Below are 16,777 nucleotides of genomic sequence, written 5' to 3'. Positions count from 1 at the left end.
TTGTTAGTCTGTTTTGACGACATTTATGCGCAATTCAAAGCATACTTTGGGTAAACAGAAAAATGACTACAACACTTGGTATTCCTAGGCGGTCACCCATCCAAGTACTAACCAAGCCCGAGGTTGCTTAACTGCCGAGATCGAACGAGATCGGGTGCTTTCAACCTGGTATGGCCGTAGACGTTTGTTAGACTGTTTTGACGACATTTATGCTCAATTCAAAGCATAGTTTGGGTAAACAGAAAAATGACTACAGCACTTGGTATTCCTAGGCGGTCACCCATCCAAGTACTAACCAAGCCCGAGGTTGCTTAACTGCCGAGATCGAACGAGATCGGTTGCTTTCAACCTGGTATGGCCGTAGACGTTTGTTAGTCTGTTATGACGATCTTTATGCGCAATTCAAAGCATACTTTGTATAAACAGAAAAATGACTACAACACTTGGTATTCCTAGGCGGTCACCCATCCAAGTACTAACCAAGCCCGAGGTTGCTTAACTGCCGAGATCGAACGAGATCGGGTGCTTTCAACCTGGTTTGGCCGTAGACGTTTGTTCGACTGTTTTGACAACATTTATGCTCAATTCAAAGCATACTTTGGGTAAACAGAAAAATGACTACAGCACTTGGTATTCCTAGGCGGTCACCCATCCAAGTACTAACCAAGCCCGAGGTTGCTTAACTGCCGAGATCGGGTGCTTTCAACCTGGTATGGCCGTAGACGTTTGTTAGTCTGTTATGACGATCTTTATGCGCAATTCAAAGCATACTTTGTATAAACAGAAAAATGACTACAACACTTGGTATTCCTAGGCGGTCACCCATCCAAGTACTAACCAAGCCCGAGGTTGCTTAACTGCCGAGATCGAAGGAGATCGGGTGCTTTCAACCTGGTATGGACGTAGACGTTTGTTAGTCTGTTATGACGATCTTTATGCGCAATTCAAAGCATACTTTGTATAAACAGAAAAATGACTACAACACTTGGTATTCCTAGGCGGTCACCCATCCAAGTACTAACCAAGCCCGAGGTTGCTTAACTGCCGAGATCGAACGAGATCGGGTGCTTTCAACCTGGTATGGCCGTAGACGTTTGTTAGTCTGTTTTGACAACATTTATGCGCAATTCAAAGCATACTTTGGGTAAACAGAAAAATGACTACAACACTTGGTATTCCTAGGCGGTCACCCATCCAAGTACTAACCAAGCCCGAGGTTGCTTAACTGCCGAGATCGAACGAGATCGGGTGCTTTCAACCTGGTATGGCCGTAGACGTTTGTTAGACTGTTTTGACGACATTTATGCTCAATTCAAAGCATAGTTTGGGTAAACAGAAAAATGACTACAGCACTTGGTATTCCTAGGCGGTCACCCATCCAAGTACTAACCAAGCCCGAGGTTGCTTAACTGCCGAGATCGAACGAGATCGGTTGCTTTCAACCTGGTATGGCCGTAGACGTTTGTTAGTCTGTTATGACGATCTTTATGCGCAATTCAAAGCATACTTTGTATAAACAGAAAAATGACTACAACACTTGGTATTCCTAGGCGGTCACCCATCCAAGTACTAACCAAGCCCGAGGTTGCTTAACTGCCGAGATCGAACGAGATCGGGTGCTTTCAACCTGGTATGGCCGTAGACGTTTGTTAGTCTGTTATGACGATCTTTATGCGCAATTCAAAGCATACTTTGTATAAACAGAAAAATGACTACAACACTTGGTATTCCTAGGCGGTCACCCATCCAAGTACTAACCAAGCCCGAGGTTGCTTAACTGCCGAGATCGAACGAGATCGGGTGCTTTCAACCTGGTATGGCCGTAGACGTTTGTTAGTCTGTTTTGACGACATTTATGCGCAATTCAAAGCATACTTTGGGTAAACAGAAAAATGACTACAACACTTGGTATTCCTAGGCGGTAACCCATCCAAGTACTAACCAAGCCCGAGGTTGCTTAACTGCCGAGATCGAACGAGATCGGGTGCTTTCAACCTGGTATGGCCGTAGACGTTTGTTAGACTGTTTTGACGACATTTATGCTCAATTCAAAGCATACTTTGGGTAAACAGAAAAATGACTACAACACTTGGTATTCCTAGGCGGTCACCCATCCAAGTACTAACCAAGCCCGAGGTTGCTTAACTGCCGAGATCGAACGAGATCGGGTGCTTTCAACCTGGTATGGCCGTAGACGTTTGTTAGACTGTTTTGACGACATTTATGCTCAATTCAAAGCATACTTTGGGTAAACAGAAAAATGACTACAACACTTGGTATTCCTAGGCGGTCACCCATCCAAGTACTAACCAAGCCCGAGGTTGCTTAACTGCCGAGATCGAACGAGATCGGGTGCTTTCAACCTGGTATGGCCGTAGACGTTTGTTAGTCTGTTATGACGATCTTTATGCGCAATTCAAAGCATACTTTGTATAAACAGAAAAATGACTACAACACTTGGTATTCCTAGGCGGTCACCCATCCAAGTACTAACCAAGCCCGAGGTTGCTTAACTGCCGAGATCGAACGAGATCGGGTGCTTTCAACCTGGTATGGCCGTAGACGTTTGTTAGTCTGTTTTGACGACATTTATGCGCAATTCAAAGCATACTTTGGGTAAACAGAAAAATGACTACAACACTTGGTATTCCTAGGCGGTCACCCATCCAAGTACTAACCAAGCCCGAGGTTGCGTAACTGCCGAGATCGAACGAGATCGGGTGCTTTCAACCTGGTATGGCCGTAGACGTTTGTTAGACTGTTTTGACGACATTTATGCTCAATTCAATGCATAGTTTGGGTAAACAGAAAAATGACTACAGCACTTGGTATTCCTAGACGGTCACCCATCCAAGTACTAACCAAGCCCGAGGTTGCTTAACTGCCGAGATCGAACGAGATCGGTTGCTTTCAACCTGGTATGGCCGTAGACGTTTGTTAGTCTGTTATGACGATCTTTATGCGCAATTCAAAGCATACTTTGTATAAACAGAAAAATGACTACAACACTTGGTATTCCTAGGCGGTCACCCATCCAAGTACTAACCAAGCCCGAGGTTGCTCAACTGCCGAGATCGAACGAGATCGGGTGCTTTCAACCTGGTATGGCCGTAGACGTTTGTTAGTCTGTTATGACGATCTTTATGCGCAATTCAAAGCATACTTTGTATAAACAGAAAAATGACTACAACACTTGGTATTCCTAGGCGGTCACCCATCCAAGTACTAACCAAGCCCGAGGTTGCTTAACTGCCGAGATCGAACGAGATCGGGTGCTTTCAACCTGGTATGGCCGTAGACGTTTGTTAGTCTGTTTTGACGACATTTATGCGCAATTCAAAGCATACTTTGGGTAAACAGAAAAATGACTACAACACTTGGTATTCCTAGGCGGTCACCCATCCAAGTACTAACCAAGCCCGAGGTTGCTTAACTGCCGAGATCGAACGAGATCGGGTGCTTTCAACCTGGTATGGCCGTAGACGTTTGTTAGTCTGTTATGACGATCTTTATGCGCAATTCAAAGCATACTTTGTATAAACAGAAAAATGACTACAACACTTGGTATTCCTAGGCGGTCACCCATCCAAGTACTAACCAAGCCCGAGGTTGCTTAACTGCCGAGATCGAACGAGATCGGGTGCTTTCAACCTGGTATGGCCGTAGACGTTTGTTAGTCTGTTTTGACGACATTTATGCGCAATTCAAAGCATACTTTGGGTAAACAGAAAAATGACTACAACACTTGGTATTCCTAGGCGGTCACCCATCCAAGTACTAACCAAGCCCGAGGTTGCGTAACTGCCGAGATCGAACGAGATCGGGTGCTTTCAACCTGGTATGGCCGTAGACGTTTGTTAGACTGTTTTGACGACATTTATGCTCAATTCAATGCATAGTTTGGGTAAACAGAAAAATGACTACAGCACTTGGTATTCCTAGACGGTCACCCATCCAAGTACTAACCAAGCCCGAGGTTGCTTAACTGCCGAGATCGAACGAGATCGGTTGCTTTCAACCTGGTATGGCCGTAGACGTTTGTTAGTCTGTTATGACGATCTTTATGCGCAATTCAAAGCATACTTTGTATAAACAGAAAAATGACTACAACACTTGGTATTCCTAGGCGGTCACCCATCCAAGTACTAACCAAGCCCGAGGTTGCTCAACTGCCGAGATCGAACGAGATCGGGTGCTTTCAACCTGGTATGGCCGTAGACGTTTGTTAGTCTGTTATGACGATCTTTATGCGCAATTCAAAGCATACTTTGTATAAACAGAAAAATGACTACAACACTTGGTATTCCTAGGCGGTCACCCATCCAAGTACTAACCAAGCCCGAGGTTGCTTAACTGCCGAGATCGAACGAGATCGGGTGCTTTCAACCTGGTATGGCCGTAGACGTTTGTTAGTCTGTTTTGACGACATTTATGCGCAATTCAAAGCATACTTTGGGTAAACAGAAAAATGACTACAACACTTGGTATTCCTAGGCGGTCACCCATCCAAGTACTAACCAAGCCCGAGGTTGCTTAACTGCCGAGATCGAACGAGATCGGGTGCTTTCAACCTGGTATGGCCGTAGACGTTTGTTAGACTGTTTTGACGACATTTATGCTCAATTCAAAGCATACTTTGGGTAAACAGAAAAATGACTACAACACTTGGTATTCCTAGGCGGTCACCCATCCAAGTACTAACCAAGCCCGAGGTTGCTTAACTGCCGAGATCGAACGAGATCGGGTGCTTTCAACCTGGTATGGCCGTAGACGTTTGTTAGACTGTTTTGACGACATTTATGCTCAATTCAAAGCATACTTTGGGTAAACAGAAAAATGACTACAACACTTGGTATTCCTAGGCGGTCACCCATCCAAGTACTAACCAAGCCCGAGGTTGCTTAACTGCCGAGATCGAACGAGATCGGGTGCTTTCAACCTGGTATGGCCGTAGACGTTTGTTAGTCTGTTATGACGATCTTTATGCGCAATTCAAAGCATACTTTGTATAAACAGAAAAATGACTACAACACTTGGTATTCCTAGGCGGTCACCCATCCAAGTACTAACCAAGCCCGAGGTTGCTTAACTGCCGAGATCGAACGAGATCGGGTGCTTTCAACCTGGTATTGCCGTAGACGTTTGTTAGACTGTTTTGACGACATTTATGCTCAATTCAAAGCATACTTTGGGTAAACAGAAAAATGACTACAACACTTGGTATTCCTAGGCGGTCACCCATCCAAGTACTAACCAAGCCCGAGGTTGCTTAACTGCCGAGATCGAACGAGATCGGGTGCTTTCAACCTGGTATGGCCGTAGACGTTTGTTAGTCTGTTATGACGATCTTTATGCGCAATTCAAAGCATACTTTGTATAAACAGAAAAATGACTACAACACTTGGTATTCCTAGGCGGTCACCCATCCAAGTACTAACCAAGCCCGAGGTTGCTTAACTGCCGAGATCGAACGAGATCGGGTGCTTTCAACCTGGTATGGCCGTAGACGTTTGTTAGTCTGTTTTGACGACATTTATGCGCAATTCAAAGCATACTTTGGGTAAACAGAAAAATGACTACAACACTTGGTATTCCTAGGCGGTCACCCATCCAAGTACTAACCAAGCCAGAGGTTGCTTAACTGCCGAGATCGAACGAGATCGGGTGCTTTCAACCTGGTATGGCCGTAGACGTTTGTTAGACTGTTTTGACGACATTTATGCTCAATTCAAAGCATAGTTTGGGTAAACAGAAAAATGACTACAGCACTTGGTATTCCTAGGCGGTCACCCATCCAAGTACTAACCAAGCCCGAGGTTGCTTAACTGCCGAGATCGAACGAGATCGGGTGCTTTCAACCTGGTATGGCCGTAGACGTTTGTTAGTCTGTTATGACGATCTTTATGCGCAATTCAAAGCATACTTTGTATAAACAGAAAAATGACTACAACACTTGGTATTCCTAGGCGGTCACCCATCCAAGTACTAACCAAGCCCGAGGTTGCTTAACTGCCGAGATCGAACGAGATCGGGTGCTTTCAACCTGGTATGGCCGTAGACGTTTGTTAGTCTGTTTTGACGACATTTATGCGCAATTCAAAGCATACTTTGGGTAAACAGAAAAATGACTACAACACTTGGTATTCCTAGGCGGTCACCCATCCAAGTACTAACCAAGCCCGAGGTTGCTTAACTGCCGAGATCGAACGAGATCGGGTGCTTTCAACCTGGTATGGCCGTAGACGTTTGTTAGACTGTTTTGACGACATTTATGCTCAATTCAAAGCATACTTTGGGTAAACAGAAAAATGACTACAACACTTGGTATTCCTAGGCGGTCACCCATCCAAGTACTAACCAAGCCCGAGGTTGCTTAACTGCCGAGATCGAACGAGATCGGGTGCTTTCAACCTGGTATGGCCGTAGACGTTTGTTAGACTGTTTTGACGACATTTATGCTCAATTCAAAGCATACTTTGGGTAAACAGAAAAATGACTACAACACTTGGTATTCCTAGGCGGTCACCCATCCAAGTACTAACCAAGCCCGAGGTTGCTTAACTGCCGAGATCGAACGAGATCGGGTGCTTTCAACCTGGTATGGCCGTAGACGTTTGTTAGTCTGTTATGACGATCTTTATGCGCAATTCAAAGCATACTTTGTATAAACAGAAAAATGACTACAACACTTGGTATTCCTAGGCGGTCACCCATCCAAGTACTAACCAAGCCCGAGGTTGCTTAACTGCCGAGATCGAACGAGATCGGGTGCTTTCAACCTGGTATTGCCGTAGACGTTTGTTAGACTGTTTTGACGACATTTATGCTCAATTCAAAGCATACTTTGGGTAAACAGAAAAATGACTACAACACTTGGTATTCCTAGGCGGTCACCCATCCAAGTACTAACCAAGCCCGAGGTTGCTTAACTGCCGAGATCGAACGAGATCGGGTGCTTTCAACCTGGTATGGCCGTAGACGTTTGTTAGTCTGTTATGACGATCTTTATGCGCAATTCAAAGCATACTTTGTATAAACAGAAAAATGACTACAACACTTGGTATTCCTAGGCGGTCACCCATCCAAGTACTAACCAAGCCCGAGGTTGCTTAACTGCCGAGATCGAACGAGATCGGGTGCTTTCAACCTGGTATGGCCGTAGACGTTTGTTAGTCTGTTTTGACGACATTTATGCGCAATTCAAAGCATACTTTGGGTAAACAGAAAAATGACTACAACACTTGGTATTCCTAGGCGGTCACCCATCCAAGTACTAACCAAGCCCGAGGTTGCTTAACTGCCGAGATCGAACGAGATCGGGTGCTTTCAACCTGGTATGGCCGTAGACGTTTGTTAGACTGTTTTGACGACATTTATGCTCAATTCAAAGCATAGTTTGGGTAAACAGAAAAATGACTACAGCACTTGGTATTCCTAGGCGGTCACCCATCCAAGTACTAACCAAGCCCGAGGTTGCTTAACTGCCGAGATCGAACGAGATCGGTTGCTTTCAACCTGGTATGGCCGTAGACGTTTGTTAGTCTGTTATGACGATCTTTATGCGCAATTCAAAGCATACTTTGTATAAACAGAAAAATGACTACAACACTTGGTATTCCTAGGCGGTCACCCATCCAAGTACTAACCAAGCCCGAGGTTGCTTAACTGCCGAGATCGAACGAGATCGGGTGCTTTCAACCTGGTATGGCCGTAGACGTTTGTTAGTCTGTTATGACGATCTTTATGCGCAATTCAAAGCATACTTTGTATAAACAGAAAAATGACTACAACACTTGGTATTCCTAGGCGGTCACCCATCCAAGTACTAACCAAGCCGGAGGTTGCTTAACTGCCGAGATCGAACGAGATCGGGTGCTTTCAACCTGGTATGGCCGTAGACGTTTGTTAGTCTGTTTTGACGACATTTATGCGCAATTCAAAGCATACTTTGGGTAAACAGAAAAATGACTACAACACTTGGTATTCCTAGGCGGTCACCCATCCAAGTACTAACCAAGCCCGAGGTTGCTTAACTGCCGAGATCGAACGAGATCGGGTGCTTTCAACCTGGTATGGCCGTAGACGTTTGTTAGACTGTTTTGACGACATTTATGCTCAATTCAAAGCATACTTTGGGTAAACAGAAAAATGACTACAACACTTGGTATTCCTAGGCGGTCACCCATCCAAGTACTAACCAAGCCCGAGGTTGCTTAACTGCCGAGATCGAACGAGATCGGGTGCTTTCAACCTGGTATGGCCGTAGACGTTTGTTAGACTGTTTTGACGACATTTATGCTCAATTCAAAGCATACTTTGGGTAAACAGAAAAATGACTACAACACTTGGTATTCCTAGGCGGTCACCCATCCAAGTACTAACCAAGCCCGAGGTTGCTTAACTGCCGAGATCGAACGAGATCGGGTGCTTTCAACCTGGTATGGCCGTAGACGTTTGTTAGTCTGTTATGACGATCTTTATGCGCAATTCAAAGCATACTTTGTATAAACAGAAAAATGACTACAACACTTGGTATTCCTAGGCGGTCACCCATCCAAGTACTAACCAAGCCCGAGGTTGCTTAACTGCCGAGATCGAACGAGATCGGGTGCTTTCAACCTGGTATTGCCGTAGACGTTTGTTAGACTGTTTTGACGACATTTATGCTCAATTCAAAGCATACTTTGGGTAAACAGAAAAATGACTACAACACTTGGTATTCCTAGGCGGTCACCCATCCAAGTACTAACCAAGCCCGAGGTTGCTTAACTGCCGAGATCGAACGAGATCGGGTGCTTTCAACCTGGTATGGCCGTAGACGTTTGTTAGTCTGTTATGACGATCTTTATGCGCAATTCAAAGCATACTTTGTATAAACAGAAAAATGACTACAACACTTGGTATTCCTAGGCGGTCACCCATCCAAGTACTAACCAAGCCCGAGGTTGCTTAACTGCCGAGATCGAACGAGATCGGGTGCTTTCAACCTGGTATGGCCGTAGACGTTTGTTAGTGTGTTTTGACGACATTTATGAGCAATTCAAAGCATACTTTGTGCAAATAGCAAAATGACTACAACACTTGGTATTCCTAGGCGGTCACCCATCCAAGTACTAACCAAGCCCTAGGTTGCTTAACTGCCGAGATCGAACGAGATCGGGTGCTTTCAACCTGGTATGGCCGTAGACGTTTGTTAGTCTGTTATGACGATCTTTATGCGCAATTCAAAGCATACTTTGTATAAACAGAAAAATGACTACAACACTTGGTATTCCTAGGCGGTCACCCATCCAAGTACTAACCAAGCCCGAGGTTGCTTAACTGCCGAGATCGAACGAGATCGGGTGCTTTCAACCTGGTATGGCCGTAGACGTTTGTTAGTGTGTTTTGACGAAATTTATGAGCAATTCAAAGCATACTTTGTGCAAATAGCAAAATGACCACAACACTTGGTATTCCTAGGCGGTCACCCATCCAAGTACTAACCAAGCCCTAGGTTGCTTAACTGCCGAGATCGAACGAGATCGGGTGCTTTCAACCTGGTATGGCGTAGACGTTTGTTAGTCTGTTTTGACGACATTTATAGGCAATTCAAAGCATACTTTGTGCAAATAGTAAAATGAATACAACACTTGGTATTCCTAGGCGGTCACCCATCCAAGTACTAACCAAGCCCGAGGTTGCTTAACTGCCGAGATCGAACGAGATCGGATGCTTTCAACCTGGTATGGCCGTAGACGTTTGTTAGTCTGTTTTGACGACATTCATGGGCAATTCAAAGCATACTTTGTGCAAATAGTAAAATGAACACAACACTTGGTATTCCTAGGCGGTCACCCATCCAAGTACTAACCAACCACGAGGTTGCTTAACTGCCGAGATCGAACGAGATCGGGTGCTTTCAACCTGGTATGGCCGTAGACGTTTGTTAGTCTGTTATGACGATCTTTATGCGCAATTCAAAGCATACTTTGTGTCGCGTCTGACCCTAGACTGTTTTTCTTGGGCGACGCTGTCGGGTTAGTTTAATTGGCGTGTTTTGAAACTGGCTTTACTGCTGCAGAATAAGCTGTTGACAGTCTGCTCACTTTTTTAATAATGATTCCGTTACCACTGTGCAGTACTTCACACATCACAATCAACTATGACGTCACAATACAACGTAACTTTATGTGTAACCACGTAATTTGTGACATCACCCCCTATTTAAGAGAAAACATCGTTTTTCGAGAACTAACACAAAACAAATTACGAAACACAAAGAAACACCACACAGCGATTTATGTACAGAAGCCGTACAACTTTTACCATCGTTGTTGTTACGACCTACTAAGAAAATCGGCACCAACATTCTCCGAACCCTTAATATACTCAAAGCGAATGCGATAACTCTGCAAATACATCGCCCAGCGCATCACACGGTCATTGTTATATTTTGCTGAGGATAGGTACTTCAGGGAATGGTGATCCGTTTGCAACACGAACTCGCAACCGTAAAGGTAAATCCTGTACCTTTTAACTGCCCATATGATTGCAAGGCACTCCTTCTCAATAGTCGAATATGCCGCCTCCGCGGGAGACAACTTCCTACTTGCGTAGCTCACGGGGTAGAGTCTTCCCTCATGCTGTTGCAGTAGAACACATCCTATTCCGGTTTGGGACGCATCGGTTTGCAGAACAAACTCTCTGTGAACATCAGGCAAGCGCAATATCGGCTGACTTGTCAACATGCACTTTAAGGTTCCAAACGCACGTTCCTGTGCATCACCCCAAACAACTGCGTTCGGCTGTCCTTTCTTCGTTAAGTCCGTTAACGGTGACGCAATAGCCGCGTAGTTGGGGATAAAATCTCTGTAGTAACCTGTAAGACCAATAAATGAGCGAACTTCCTTCTTCGTCCCCGGCCGTTTCGCTCCTTTGATTTTCTCAACATTTCGGTCGTTTAATCCAAGACTGCCATCACACACACTGTGCCCCAAGAACTCGACAGTATGAGTCCCCACTACACACTTTGACGGCTTAATGGTGACACCTTTTTGTTTTAAGCGGCCGAAAAGTGCTTTTAGCGAGACAAGGTGATCCTCCCACGTTTCCGTGTGTAGCAGTATATCATCGATGTAACAATCAACGTGGTCAAGGCCCCGAAGCAACATCCGCATTGCTCTCATGAACGTTGCCCCCGAGTTTACCATACCGAACGGCATTTTAAGAAACTCGTACGTACCTCCGCTGGTGACAAACGCCGTTTTGGGGACGTCTTCGGCTGCTACTGGCACCTGCCAGTATCCTTTGGAAAGGTCAATCTTCGTAAAATATTTACTTCTAGAAAGCTTCTGAAAAATCTCTTCCGCCGTGGGCATCGGCTCTGGATCGAATATCGACAGCTTGTTTAACTTGCGATAATCGATACAAATTCTGTTGGTCCCATCCCTTTTCTTCACGATGACCACCGGCGAAGCATAAGCGGAACGCGAACGCTGTATTATACCCAGTCGCATCATTTCCTCAATGTCCTTTTCGAGCCCCTGTCGCATGTGGTAAGGCACGGGATAAGCCTTGGAGCGCACAGGATGGTCGTCAGTCAACTCAATTCGATGCTCAATAAACTCCACACTTCCTGGATCGTCGCTGAACACCGATTCGTTCTGTCGGACGAGTTGTTCCGCTTGCTTGCATTGCGCCTCGTCCAGTTGTTCTCCATAGGTCACCTGGTCCAAACCACTTCCAACGAGAGCGGTCGCACATGAATGGGAATCCTGTCCGCACCTTTCTTCCTCAGCTGGGCCTTCCTTACCCGAGACATGTCTCTGTATGTACTGTTTTAACAAATTTATGTGGAACTTCTTTGTCTTTCCATTAATGTCAAGCACGTAGTCGTTAGTACCAAATCTTTCGAGAACGGTAAATGGACCTTTCCAGTGCATTAACAGTTTGTTGTGGTCGGTTGGGAGCAATAGAAGAACTTTATCGCCTTCTTTAAATCTCCGCGGTTTGGTTTTCCTGTCAAAGTACTGTTTGTACCGACTGTGTGATTTTGACAGTTCTTCTTTGGCTAACTGCAAGGTGTTTGCGATCCGATTCCTTAAGTCGACCACGTACTGGTAGCTCGACTTAATATCGGACGGCGTGTCGGAGTTTGTCCATATCTCCCTCATGATTGCCATTGGACCCCGAACCGTTCTTCCATAGAGTAACTCGAATGGGGAAAACCCCGTCGCCTCCTGTGGTACTTCGCGGTAGGCGAAAAGCAGTGGATTAATGTAACGGTTCCACTGTTTTGGCTGATCACAACAAAGCCTTTTCAACATCCGTTTCAAGGTACCATTGAATTTTTCAACCAGACCATTACACATTGGGTGGTATGGGGTCGTAGCCAAGTGTTTGACCATAAGGAGTCGTTCCACCTCTTTCATGCACTCAGATACAAACTGTGTACCGAGGTCGCTAAGAACCTCATCAGGTATGCCAAGACGACTATACATGTCTACAAGTGCTTCGGCGACGGACTCCGTTGTAATTGATTTCAACGCTACGGCTTCGGGATATCTGGTCGCATAATCCACTAACGTGAGTACGTATCGATGTCCATCGTCGCTTACTGGGTGAATTGGACCAATAATATCCACCGCGACTCTCCTGAAGGGCCTATTAATGGCGTCGCTTGCAGGGGTGCTTTCATGGCACTCCCCTTGCTTACAGTTCTCTGACAAATGTCACATGACTTACAATACCTCCTTACGTCACCGGCAATTCCAGGCCAATAAAAGTTAGTAGTGATCTTATCATACGTTTTCTTTATTCCCATGTGACCTCCCATAATCGAGTCATGGGCAACTGCCATTACTCTTTCCCTTAGTGTCGTAGGTACAACAAGCTGCTTTAGCCACTCACCGTTGTTAACTTTCGGATGCTTGTACATTCTATGAAGAAGGCCTTCTTTGACTTTAAACTTAGTCACCCGGTCACCTCGCACCAGTTCCTCCGTACTGTCCCACAGCTTGGCAAGCGAAGTGTCCTTCTTTTGAGCTTTTAGAAATGCTTGTCTATCACAAACAGACCATTTGCTATCATCAGCAACAACCAACGGAACCAATGCCTTCTTTTTGCCTCCTGATCGAGTTGTAGCAGCATTTGCTTCGCACCAGAATTGGTTCGGATTATCTGCATTCCGTACACCCTCGATATTTCCAAGACACAAATCATTCGGTGCCCTGGGCAAGCACAACGCCTCTACAGTTCCCGTGTAATACGGCGTATCAATAAATATTTTCGCTACTTCGGTTTGCACCACTTGTCCATCAGCAAGCGTAACAGATCCTTGCCTTTCGACGATATCCTTGGGGTCGACAAACCTTTTATTTACCAGCACACCAGTGCATCCAGTGTCACGCAAAACCATAACAGGGTGCTTTCCCACAAAACCTTTTGTGATTGGCAGAGACGCTGCTTTCGCCTCCATAACCAAAGACCCTGAAACATTTGTTGGCCGCGAAGTACAGTTCTTAGCAAAGTGACCTGTCTTGTCACATATGAAACACCGTCTAGGCGTTCTGCTATCAACTTGCTTACGCGGACAGTCCTTCACCTTGTGACCTTGGCGTTTGCAATGCGTGCAGAAATCACGCATGTCTCGATCGCCCTCTCGCATGAAGTTTTTGTCATCATTGGACATTTCTTTTCCGTGTGCAGACAAAAAGTGCTCTGCTAAGGCCGTTAAATCATCCAGGGACTTGGGCGCCTGCTCTTTAAGGTAAGTCGCTGTTTCCTTGGAACAAGCTTTAAGAAACTGTTCTTTGATAAACAACTGCCTGGCACTTTCCCATTCAGTTGTGTGGTTTGAACTTTTCACCCACTTGTCAAGGTAGCCTCCAAGACGAACGACAAACTGTACAGGGCTTTCTCCAGACTCCGGTTTTGACTCGCGAAACTTGACCCGATAACCCTCCTCGGTTAGATCGTAACGAAGCAAAAGTGCCCGTTTAAGTTGATCGTAATCCACGGCGTCTTGATCGGACAATCTCGAGTATACCTCCAGCGCCCTTCCGGTTAGCAACGCACTCAGCGAAGTCGCCCACTCTGATTTGTCCCACTTGCTGTTAGCCGCAAACCGTTCAAAGCGCAATAAATAACTATCGAGCTCGTCTTTTCCATCAACAAACGAAGGCAACTTTGGTGTTTTCGTCCGACTTGCAGCAACGTCCAGACCACCGTTTCTGGTTTGGGCAAGTTGCAATTCAAGTCGTTTTAATTCCAGTTCAGCCTCTATTCGACGTTGTTCTTCTTCCCGCGTCAGACGTTTTAATTCCAGTTCAGCCTCTATTCGACGTTGTTCTTCTTCACGCGCCAGACGTCGTTCTTCACGCTCAAGCGCTTGCTGTTCGTTGACAAACTTGATTAACGTCTCTCCAGTAAGCCCCATTTGCTTTCCCAACTCCGCCAGTCTGTCCATTTTGCATTTGCACAAAGACTTCAGTTCGATAAACTAACGCCAAAAAAATAAGTGTTCCCGGACGAGCCCCCAGATGTCGCGTCTGACCCTAGACTGTTTTTCTTGGGCGACGCTGTCGGGTTAGTTTAATTGGCGTGTTTTGAAACTGGCTTTACTGCTGCAGAATAAGCTGTTGACAGTCTGCTCACTTTTTTAATAATGATTCCGTTACCACTGTGCAGTACTTCACACATCACAATCAACTATGACGTCACAATACAACGTAACTTTATGTGTAACCACGTAATTTGTGACACTTTGTATAAACAGAAAAATGACTACAACACTTGGTATTCCTAGGCGGTCACCCATCCAAGTACTAACCAAGCCCGAGGTTGCTTAACTGCCGAGATCGAACGAGATCGGGTGCTTTCAACCTGGTATGGCCGTAGACGTTTGTTAGTCTGTTTTGACGACATTTATGCGCAATTCAAAGCATACTTTGGGTAAACAGAAAAATGACTACAACACTTGGTATTCCTAGGCGGTCACCCATCCAAGTACTAACCAAGCCCGAGGTTGCTTAACTGCCGAGATCGAACGAGATCGGGTGCTTTCAACCTGGTATGGCCGTAGACGTTTGTTAGACTGTTTTGACGACATTTATGCTCAATTCAAAGCATAGTTTGGGTAAACAGAAAAATGACTACAGCACTTGGTATTCCTAGGCGGTCACCCATCCAAGTACTAACCAAGCCCGAGGTTGCTTAACTGCCGAGATCGAACGAGATCGGTTGCTTTCAACCTGGTATGGCCGTAGACGTTTGTTAGTCTGTTATGACGATCTTTATGCGCAATTCAAAGCATACTTTGTATAAACAGAAAAATGACTACAACACTTGGTATTCCTAGGCGGTCACCCATCCAAGTACTAACCAAGCCCGAGGTTGCTTAACTGCCGAGATCGAACGAGATCGGGTGCTTTCAACCTGGTATGGCCGTAGACGTTTGTTAGTCTGTTATGACGATCTTTATGCGCAATTCAAAGCATACTTTGTATAAACAGAAAAATGACTACAACACTTGGTATTCCTAGGCGGTCACCCATCCAAGTACTAACCAAGCCCGAGGTTGCTTAACTGCCGAGATCGAACGAGATCGGGTGCTTTCAACCTGGTATGGCCGTAGACGTTTGTTAGTCTGTTTTGACGACATTTATGCGCAATTCAAAGCATACTTTGGGTAAACAGAAAAATGACTACAACACTTGGTATTCCTAGGCGGTCACCCATCCAAGTACTAACCAAGCCCGAGGTTGCTTAACTGCCGAGATCGAACGAGATCGGGTGCTTTCAACCTGGTATGGCCGTAGACGTTTGTTAGACTGTTTTGACGACATTTATGCTCAATTCAAAGCATACTTTGGGTAAACAGAAAAATGACTACAACACTTGGTATTCCTAGGCGGTCACCCATCCAAGTACTAACCAAGCCCGAGGTTGCTTAACTGCCGAGATCGAACGAGATCGGGTGCTTTCAACCTGGTATGGCCGTAGACGTTTGTTAGACTGTTTTGACGACATTTATGCTCAATTCAAAGCATACTTTGGGTAAACAGAAAAATGACTACAACACTTGGTATTCCTAGGCGGTCACCCATCCAAGTACTAACCAAGCCCGAGGTTGCTTAACTGCCGAGATCGAACGAGATCGGGTGCTTTCAACCTGGTATGGCCGTAGACGTTTGTTAGTCTGTTATGACGATCTTTATGCGCAATTCAAAGCATACTTTGTATAAACAGAAAAATGACTACAACACTTGGTATTCCTAGGCGGTCACCCATCCAAGTACTAACCAAGCCCGAGGTTGCTTAACTGCCGAGATCGAACGAGATCGGGTGCTTTCAACCTGGTATTGCCGTAGACGTTTGTTAGACTGTTTTGACGACATTTATGCTCAATTCAAAGCATACTTTGGGTAAACAGAAAAATGACTACAACACTTGGTATTCCTAGGCGGTCACCCATCCAAGTACTAACCAAGCCCGAGGTTGCTTAACTGCCGAGATCGAACGAGATCGGGTGCTTTCAACCTGGTATGGCCGTAGACGTTTGTTAGTCTGTTATGACGATCTTTATGCGCAATTCAAAGCATACTTTGTATAAACAGAAAAATGACTACAACACTTGGTATTCCTAGGCGGTCACCCATCCAAGTACTAACCAAGCCCGAGGTTGCTTAACTGCCGAGATCGAACGAGATCGGGTGCTTTCAACCTGGTATGGCCGTAGACGTATGTTAGTGTGTTTTGACGACATTTATGAGCAATTCAAAGCATACTTTGTGCA

The 16,777-nt window shown here is 45.4% G+C and overlaps 1 protein-coding gene, 63 non-coding genes and 2 pseudogenes across 64 annotated transcripts; all 66 read right to left on the bottom strand.

The window, feature by feature from the left end:
* Positions 1-63: 63 nt before the first annotated feature.
* Positions 64-182, bottom strand: LOC145893012 (5S ribosomal RNA). Its single transcript, XR_014401394.1, has one exon. It is a non-coding gene; the product is annotated as a 5S ribosomal RNA (ribosomal RNA).
* A 65-nt stretch (positions 183-247) lies between these two features.
* LOC145890965 (5S ribosomal RNA) lies at positions 248-366 on the bottom strand. The gene has a single exon (XR_014399785.1). It is a non-coding gene; the product is annotated as a 5S ribosomal RNA (ribosomal RNA).
* Positions 367-431: 65 nt separating this feature from the next.
* Positions 432-550, bottom strand: LOC145891034 (5S ribosomal RNA). The gene has a single exon (XR_014399850.1). It is a non-coding gene; the product is annotated as a 5S ribosomal RNA (ribosomal RNA).
* A 65-nt stretch (positions 551-615) lies between these two features.
* On the bottom strand, positions 616-724 carry LOC145892256 (5S ribosomal RNA; annotated as a pseudogene).
* Positions 725-789: 65 nt separating this feature from the next.
* On the bottom strand, positions 790-908 carry LOC145891081 (5S ribosomal RNA). The gene has a single exon (XR_014399895.1). It is a non-coding gene; the product is annotated as a 5S ribosomal RNA (ribosomal RNA).
* Positions 909-973: 65 nt separating this feature from the next.
* LOC145893011 (5S ribosomal RNA) lies at positions 974-1,092 on the bottom strand. Its single transcript, XR_014401393.1, has one exon. It is a non-coding gene; the product is annotated as a 5S ribosomal RNA (ribosomal RNA).
* A 65-nt stretch (positions 1,093-1,157) lies between these two features.
* LOC145893010 (5S ribosomal RNA) lies at positions 1,158-1,276 on the bottom strand. Its single transcript, XR_014401392.1, has one exon. It is a non-coding gene; the product is annotated as a 5S ribosomal RNA (ribosomal RNA).
* Positions 1,277-1,341: 65 nt separating this feature from the next.
* On the bottom strand, positions 1,342-1,460 carry LOC145890964 (5S ribosomal RNA). The gene has a single exon (XR_014399784.1). It is a non-coding gene; the product is annotated as a 5S ribosomal RNA (ribosomal RNA).
* A 65-nt stretch (positions 1,461-1,525) lies between these two features.
* On the bottom strand, positions 1,526-1,644 carry LOC145893008 (5S ribosomal RNA). Its single transcript, XR_014401389.1, has one exon. It is a non-coding gene; the product is annotated as a 5S ribosomal RNA (ribosomal RNA).
* Positions 1,645-1,709: 65 nt separating this feature from the next.
* On the bottom strand, positions 1,710-1,828 carry LOC145893007 (5S ribosomal RNA). The gene has a single exon (XR_014401388.1). It is a non-coding gene; the product is annotated as a 5S ribosomal RNA (ribosomal RNA).
* Positions 1,829-1,893: 65 nt separating this feature from the next.
* Positions 1,894-2,012, bottom strand: LOC145890980 (5S ribosomal RNA). The gene has a single exon (XR_014399799.1). It is a non-coding gene; the product is annotated as a 5S ribosomal RNA (ribosomal RNA).
* A 65-nt stretch (positions 2,013-2,077) lies between these two features.
* LOC145893006 (5S ribosomal RNA) lies at positions 2,078-2,196 on the bottom strand. Its single transcript, XR_014401387.1, has one exon. It is a non-coding gene; the product is annotated as a 5S ribosomal RNA (ribosomal RNA).
* Positions 2,197-2,261: 65 nt separating this feature from the next.
* LOC145893005 (5S ribosomal RNA) lies at positions 2,262-2,380 on the bottom strand. The gene has a single exon (XR_014401386.1). It is a non-coding gene; the product is annotated as a 5S ribosomal RNA (ribosomal RNA).
* A 65-nt stretch (positions 2,381-2,445) lies between these two features.
* On the bottom strand, positions 2,446-2,564 carry LOC145893003 (5S ribosomal RNA). The gene has a single exon (XR_014401385.1). It is a non-coding gene; the product is annotated as a 5S ribosomal RNA (ribosomal RNA).
* Positions 2,565-2,629: 65 nt separating this feature from the next.
* LOC145891393 (5S ribosomal RNA) lies at positions 2,630-2,748 on the bottom strand. Its single transcript, XR_014400187.1, has one exon. It is a non-coding gene; the product is annotated as a 5S ribosomal RNA (ribosomal RNA).
* A 65-nt stretch (positions 2,749-2,813) lies between these two features.
* On the bottom strand, positions 2,814-2,932 carry LOC145891129 (5S ribosomal RNA). Its single transcript, XR_014399940.1, has one exon. It is a non-coding gene; the product is annotated as a 5S ribosomal RNA (ribosomal RNA).
* A 65-nt stretch (positions 2,933-2,997) lies between these two features.
* Positions 2,998-3,116, bottom strand: LOC145891380 (5S ribosomal RNA). The gene has a single exon (XR_014400175.1). It is a non-coding gene; the product is annotated as a 5S ribosomal RNA (ribosomal RNA).
* A 65-nt stretch (positions 3,117-3,181) lies between these two features.
* Positions 3,182-3,300, bottom strand: LOC145893002 (5S ribosomal RNA). The gene has a single exon (XR_014401384.1). It is a non-coding gene; the product is annotated as a 5S ribosomal RNA (ribosomal RNA).
* A 65-nt stretch (positions 3,301-3,365) lies between these two features.
* On the bottom strand, positions 3,366-3,484 carry LOC145893001 (5S ribosomal RNA). The gene has a single exon (XR_014401383.1). It is a non-coding gene; the product is annotated as a 5S ribosomal RNA (ribosomal RNA).
* A 65-nt stretch (positions 3,485-3,549) lies between these two features.
* On the bottom strand, positions 3,550-3,668 carry LOC145893000 (5S ribosomal RNA). Its single transcript, XR_014401382.1, has one exon. It is a non-coding gene; the product is annotated as a 5S ribosomal RNA (ribosomal RNA).
* A 65-nt stretch (positions 3,669-3,733) lies between these two features.
* On the bottom strand, positions 3,734-3,852 carry LOC145891391 (5S ribosomal RNA). Its single transcript, XR_014400186.1, has one exon. It is a non-coding gene; the product is annotated as a 5S ribosomal RNA (ribosomal RNA).
* A 65-nt stretch (positions 3,853-3,917) lies between these two features.
* On the bottom strand, positions 3,918-4,036 carry LOC145891128 (5S ribosomal RNA). The gene has a single exon (XR_014399939.1). It is a non-coding gene; the product is annotated as a 5S ribosomal RNA (ribosomal RNA).
* A 65-nt stretch (positions 4,037-4,101) lies between these two features.
* On the bottom strand, positions 4,102-4,220 carry LOC145891379 (5S ribosomal RNA). The gene has a single exon (XR_014400174.1). It is a non-coding gene; the product is annotated as a 5S ribosomal RNA (ribosomal RNA).
* Positions 4,221-4,285: 65 nt separating this feature from the next.
* LOC145892999 (5S ribosomal RNA) lies at positions 4,286-4,404 on the bottom strand. The gene has a single exon (XR_014401381.1). It is a non-coding gene; the product is annotated as a 5S ribosomal RNA (ribosomal RNA).
* Positions 4,405-4,469: 65 nt separating this feature from the next.
* On the bottom strand, positions 4,470-4,588 carry LOC145892998 (5S ribosomal RNA). Its single transcript, XR_014401379.1, has one exon. It is a non-coding gene; the product is annotated as a 5S ribosomal RNA (ribosomal RNA).
* A 65-nt stretch (positions 4,589-4,653) lies between these two features.
* Positions 4,654-4,772, bottom strand: LOC145892996 (5S ribosomal RNA). Its single transcript, XR_014401377.1, has one exon. It is a non-coding gene; the product is annotated as a 5S ribosomal RNA (ribosomal RNA).
* Positions 4,773-4,837: 65 nt separating this feature from the next.
* LOC145892995 (5S ribosomal RNA) lies at positions 4,838-4,956 on the bottom strand. The gene has a single exon (XR_014401376.1). It is a non-coding gene; the product is annotated as a 5S ribosomal RNA (ribosomal RNA).
* Positions 4,957-5,021: 65 nt separating this feature from the next.
* Positions 5,022-5,140, bottom strand: LOC145891001 (5S ribosomal RNA). The gene has a single exon (XR_014399819.1). It is a non-coding gene; the product is annotated as a 5S ribosomal RNA (ribosomal RNA).
* A 65-nt stretch (positions 5,141-5,205) lies between these two features.
* On the bottom strand, positions 5,206-5,324 carry LOC145892994 (5S ribosomal RNA). The gene has a single exon (XR_014401375.1). It is a non-coding gene; the product is annotated as a 5S ribosomal RNA (ribosomal RNA).
* Positions 5,325-5,389: 65 nt separating this feature from the next.
* On the bottom strand, positions 5,390-5,508 carry LOC145892992 (5S ribosomal RNA). Its single transcript, XR_014401374.1, has one exon. It is a non-coding gene; the product is annotated as a 5S ribosomal RNA (ribosomal RNA).
* Positions 5,509-5,573: 65 nt separating this feature from the next.
* LOC145891422 (5S ribosomal RNA) lies at positions 5,574-5,692 on the bottom strand. The gene has a single exon (XR_014400215.1). It is a non-coding gene; the product is annotated as a 5S ribosomal RNA (ribosomal RNA).
* A 65-nt stretch (positions 5,693-5,757) lies between these two features.
* On the bottom strand, positions 5,758-5,876 carry LOC145892094 (5S ribosomal RNA). The gene has a single exon (XR_014400852.1). It is a non-coding gene; the product is annotated as a 5S ribosomal RNA (ribosomal RNA).
* A 65-nt stretch (positions 5,877-5,941) lies between these two features.
* On the bottom strand, positions 5,942-6,060 carry LOC145892991 (5S ribosomal RNA). The gene has a single exon (XR_014401373.1). It is a non-coding gene; the product is annotated as a 5S ribosomal RNA (ribosomal RNA).
* Positions 6,061-6,125: 65 nt separating this feature from the next.
* On the bottom strand, positions 6,126-6,244 carry LOC145892990 (5S ribosomal RNA). Its single transcript, XR_014401372.1, has one exon. It is a non-coding gene; the product is annotated as a 5S ribosomal RNA (ribosomal RNA).
* Positions 6,245-6,309: 65 nt separating this feature from the next.
* Positions 6,310-6,428, bottom strand: LOC145892989 (5S ribosomal RNA). Its single transcript, XR_014401371.1, has one exon. It is a non-coding gene; the product is annotated as a 5S ribosomal RNA (ribosomal RNA).
* Positions 6,429-6,493: 65 nt separating this feature from the next.
* Positions 6,494-6,612, bottom strand: LOC145892988 (5S ribosomal RNA). Its single transcript, XR_014401370.1, has one exon. It is a non-coding gene; the product is annotated as a 5S ribosomal RNA (ribosomal RNA).
* Positions 6,613-6,677: 65 nt separating this feature from the next.
* Positions 6,678-6,796, bottom strand: LOC145891000 (5S ribosomal RNA). The gene has a single exon (XR_014399818.1). It is a non-coding gene; the product is annotated as a 5S ribosomal RNA (ribosomal RNA).
* Positions 6,797-6,861: 65 nt separating this feature from the next.
* Positions 6,862-6,980, bottom strand: LOC145892987 (5S ribosomal RNA). Its single transcript, XR_014401368.1, has one exon. It is a non-coding gene; the product is annotated as a 5S ribosomal RNA (ribosomal RNA).
* Positions 6,981-7,045: 65 nt separating this feature from the next.
* Positions 7,046-7,164, bottom strand: LOC145892986 (5S ribosomal RNA). Its single transcript, XR_014401367.1, has one exon. It is a non-coding gene; the product is annotated as a 5S ribosomal RNA (ribosomal RNA).
* A 65-nt stretch (positions 7,165-7,229) lies between these two features.
* LOC145892984 (5S ribosomal RNA) lies at positions 7,230-7,348 on the bottom strand. Its single transcript, XR_014401365.1, has one exon. It is a non-coding gene; the product is annotated as a 5S ribosomal RNA (ribosomal RNA).
* Positions 7,349-7,413: 65 nt separating this feature from the next.
* On the bottom strand, positions 7,414-7,532 carry LOC145890963 (5S ribosomal RNA). The gene has a single exon (XR_014399783.1). It is a non-coding gene; the product is annotated as a 5S ribosomal RNA (ribosomal RNA).
* Positions 7,533-7,597: 65 nt separating this feature from the next.
* LOC145892983 (5S ribosomal RNA) lies at positions 7,598-7,716 on the bottom strand. The gene has a single exon (XR_014401364.1). It is a non-coding gene; the product is annotated as a 5S ribosomal RNA (ribosomal RNA).
* A 65-nt stretch (positions 7,717-7,781) lies between these two features.
* LOC145891570 (5S ribosomal RNA) lies at positions 7,782-7,900 on the bottom strand. The gene has a single exon (XR_014400354.1). It is a non-coding gene; the product is annotated as a 5S ribosomal RNA (ribosomal RNA).
* Positions 7,901-7,965: 65 nt separating this feature from the next.
* LOC145892981 (5S ribosomal RNA) lies at positions 7,966-8,084 on the bottom strand. The gene has a single exon (XR_014401363.1). It is a non-coding gene; the product is annotated as a 5S ribosomal RNA (ribosomal RNA).
* A 65-nt stretch (positions 8,085-8,149) lies between these two features.
* LOC145892980 (5S ribosomal RNA) lies at positions 8,150-8,268 on the bottom strand. Its single transcript, XR_014401362.1, has one exon. It is a non-coding gene; the product is annotated as a 5S ribosomal RNA (ribosomal RNA).
* A 65-nt stretch (positions 8,269-8,333) lies between these two features.
* On the bottom strand, positions 8,334-8,452 carry LOC145892979 (5S ribosomal RNA). Its single transcript, XR_014401361.1, has one exon. It is a non-coding gene; the product is annotated as a 5S ribosomal RNA (ribosomal RNA).
* A 65-nt stretch (positions 8,453-8,517) lies between these two features.
* LOC145890999 (5S ribosomal RNA) lies at positions 8,518-8,636 on the bottom strand. Its single transcript, XR_014399817.1, has one exon. It is a non-coding gene; the product is annotated as a 5S ribosomal RNA (ribosomal RNA).
* Positions 8,637-8,701: 65 nt separating this feature from the next.
* Positions 8,702-8,820, bottom strand: LOC145892978 (5S ribosomal RNA). Its single transcript, XR_014401360.1, has one exon. It is a non-coding gene; the product is annotated as a 5S ribosomal RNA (ribosomal RNA).
* A 65-nt stretch (positions 8,821-8,885) lies between these two features.
* LOC145892977 (5S ribosomal RNA) lies at positions 8,886-9,004 on the bottom strand. The gene has a single exon (XR_014401359.1). It is a non-coding gene; the product is annotated as a 5S ribosomal RNA (ribosomal RNA).
* A 65-nt stretch (positions 9,005-9,069) lies between these two features.
* Positions 9,070-9,188, bottom strand: LOC145891146 (5S ribosomal RNA). Its single transcript, XR_014399957.1, has one exon. It is a non-coding gene; the product is annotated as a 5S ribosomal RNA (ribosomal RNA).
* Positions 9,189-9,253: 65 nt separating this feature from the next.
* On the bottom strand, positions 9,254-9,372 carry LOC145892976 (5S ribosomal RNA). The gene has a single exon (XR_014401358.1). It is a non-coding gene; the product is annotated as a 5S ribosomal RNA (ribosomal RNA).
* Positions 9,373-9,437: 65 nt separating this feature from the next.
* On the bottom strand, positions 9,438-9,555 carry LOC145891802 (5S ribosomal RNA). Its single transcript, XR_014400575.1, has one exon. It is a non-coding gene; the product is annotated as a 5S ribosomal RNA (ribosomal RNA).
* Positions 9,556-9,620: 65 nt separating this feature from the next.
* LOC145891599 (5S ribosomal RNA) lies at positions 9,621-9,739 on the bottom strand. The gene has a single exon (XR_014400381.1). It is a non-coding gene; the product is annotated as a 5S ribosomal RNA (ribosomal RNA).
* A 65-nt stretch (positions 9,740-9,804) lies between these two features.
* Positions 9,805-9,923, bottom strand: LOC145892507 (5S ribosomal RNA; annotated as a pseudogene).
* Positions 9,924-12,595: 2,672 nt separating this feature from the next.
* On the bottom strand, positions 12,596-14,449 carry LOC145890345 (uncharacterized). Its single transcript, XM_082981335.1, has one exon. The coding sequence runs from the start codon at positions 14,447-14,449 to the stop codon at positions 12,596-12,598; it is 1,854 nt and encodes a 617-aa protein (XP_082837461.1).
* Positions 14,450-14,763: 314 nt separating this feature from the next.
* Positions 14,764-14,882, bottom strand: LOC145892975 (5S ribosomal RNA). Its single transcript, XR_014401357.1, has one exon. It is a non-coding gene; the product is annotated as a 5S ribosomal RNA (ribosomal RNA).
* Positions 14,883-14,947: 65 nt separating this feature from the next.
* On the bottom strand, positions 14,948-15,066 carry LOC145892974 (5S ribosomal RNA). Its single transcript, XR_014401356.1, has one exon. It is a non-coding gene; the product is annotated as a 5S ribosomal RNA (ribosomal RNA).
* Positions 15,067-15,131: 65 nt separating this feature from the next.
* LOC145890962 (5S ribosomal RNA) lies at positions 15,132-15,250 on the bottom strand. The gene has a single exon (XR_014399782.1). It is a non-coding gene; the product is annotated as a 5S ribosomal RNA (ribosomal RNA).
* A 65-nt stretch (positions 15,251-15,315) lies between these two features.
* Positions 15,316-15,434, bottom strand: LOC145892972 (5S ribosomal RNA). Its single transcript, XR_014401354.1, has one exon. It is a non-coding gene; the product is annotated as a 5S ribosomal RNA (ribosomal RNA).
* Positions 15,435-15,499: 65 nt separating this feature from the next.
* On the bottom strand, positions 15,500-15,618 carry LOC145892971 (5S ribosomal RNA). The gene has a single exon (XR_014401353.1). It is a non-coding gene; the product is annotated as a 5S ribosomal RNA (ribosomal RNA).
* A 65-nt stretch (positions 15,619-15,683) lies between these two features.
* On the bottom strand, positions 15,684-15,802 carry LOC145892970 (5S ribosomal RNA). The gene has a single exon (XR_014401352.1). It is a non-coding gene; the product is annotated as a 5S ribosomal RNA (ribosomal RNA).
* A 65-nt stretch (positions 15,803-15,867) lies between these two features.
* Positions 15,868-15,986, bottom strand: LOC145892969 (5S ribosomal RNA). The gene has a single exon (XR_014401351.1). It is a non-coding gene; the product is annotated as a 5S ribosomal RNA (ribosomal RNA).
* Positions 15,987-16,051: 65 nt separating this feature from the next.
* Positions 16,052-16,170, bottom strand: LOC145892968 (5S ribosomal RNA). The gene has a single exon (XR_014401350.1). It is a non-coding gene; the product is annotated as a 5S ribosomal RNA (ribosomal RNA).
* Positions 16,171-16,235: 65 nt separating this feature from the next.
* Positions 16,236-16,354, bottom strand: LOC145890998 (5S ribosomal RNA). The gene has a single exon (XR_014399816.1). It is a non-coding gene; the product is annotated as a 5S ribosomal RNA (ribosomal RNA).
* Positions 16,355-16,419: 65 nt separating this feature from the next.
* Positions 16,420-16,538, bottom strand: LOC145892965 (5S ribosomal RNA). Its single transcript, XR_014401348.1, has one exon. It is a non-coding gene; the product is annotated as a 5S ribosomal RNA (ribosomal RNA).
* Positions 16,539-16,603: 65 nt separating this feature from the next.
* LOC145892964 (5S ribosomal RNA) lies at positions 16,604-16,722 on the bottom strand. Its single transcript, XR_014401347.1, has one exon. It is a non-coding gene; the product is annotated as a 5S ribosomal RNA (ribosomal RNA).
* Positions 16,723-16,777: the final 55 nt, after the last annotated feature.

The sequence above is a fragment of the Ascidia mentula genome, chromosome 2 (assembly GCF_947561715.1).
Source record: "Ascidia mentula chromosome 2, kaAscMent1.1, whole genome shotgun sequence".
Classification (NCBI taxonomy): Eukaryota; Metazoa; Chordata; class Ascidiacea; order Phlebobranchia; family Ascidiidae; genus Ascidia; species Ascidia mentula.
Note: the sequence above shows the minus strand (reverse complement) of the source record. Positions and strands in the feature narration are given on the sequence as shown.

What these genes read in the sequence shown, in the direction of transcription:
- LOC145890345 (XM_082981335.1), bottom strand. Translation starts at nt 14,449, where the DNA reads ATGGACAGACTGGCGGAGTTGGGAAAGCAAATGGGGCTTACTGGAGAG.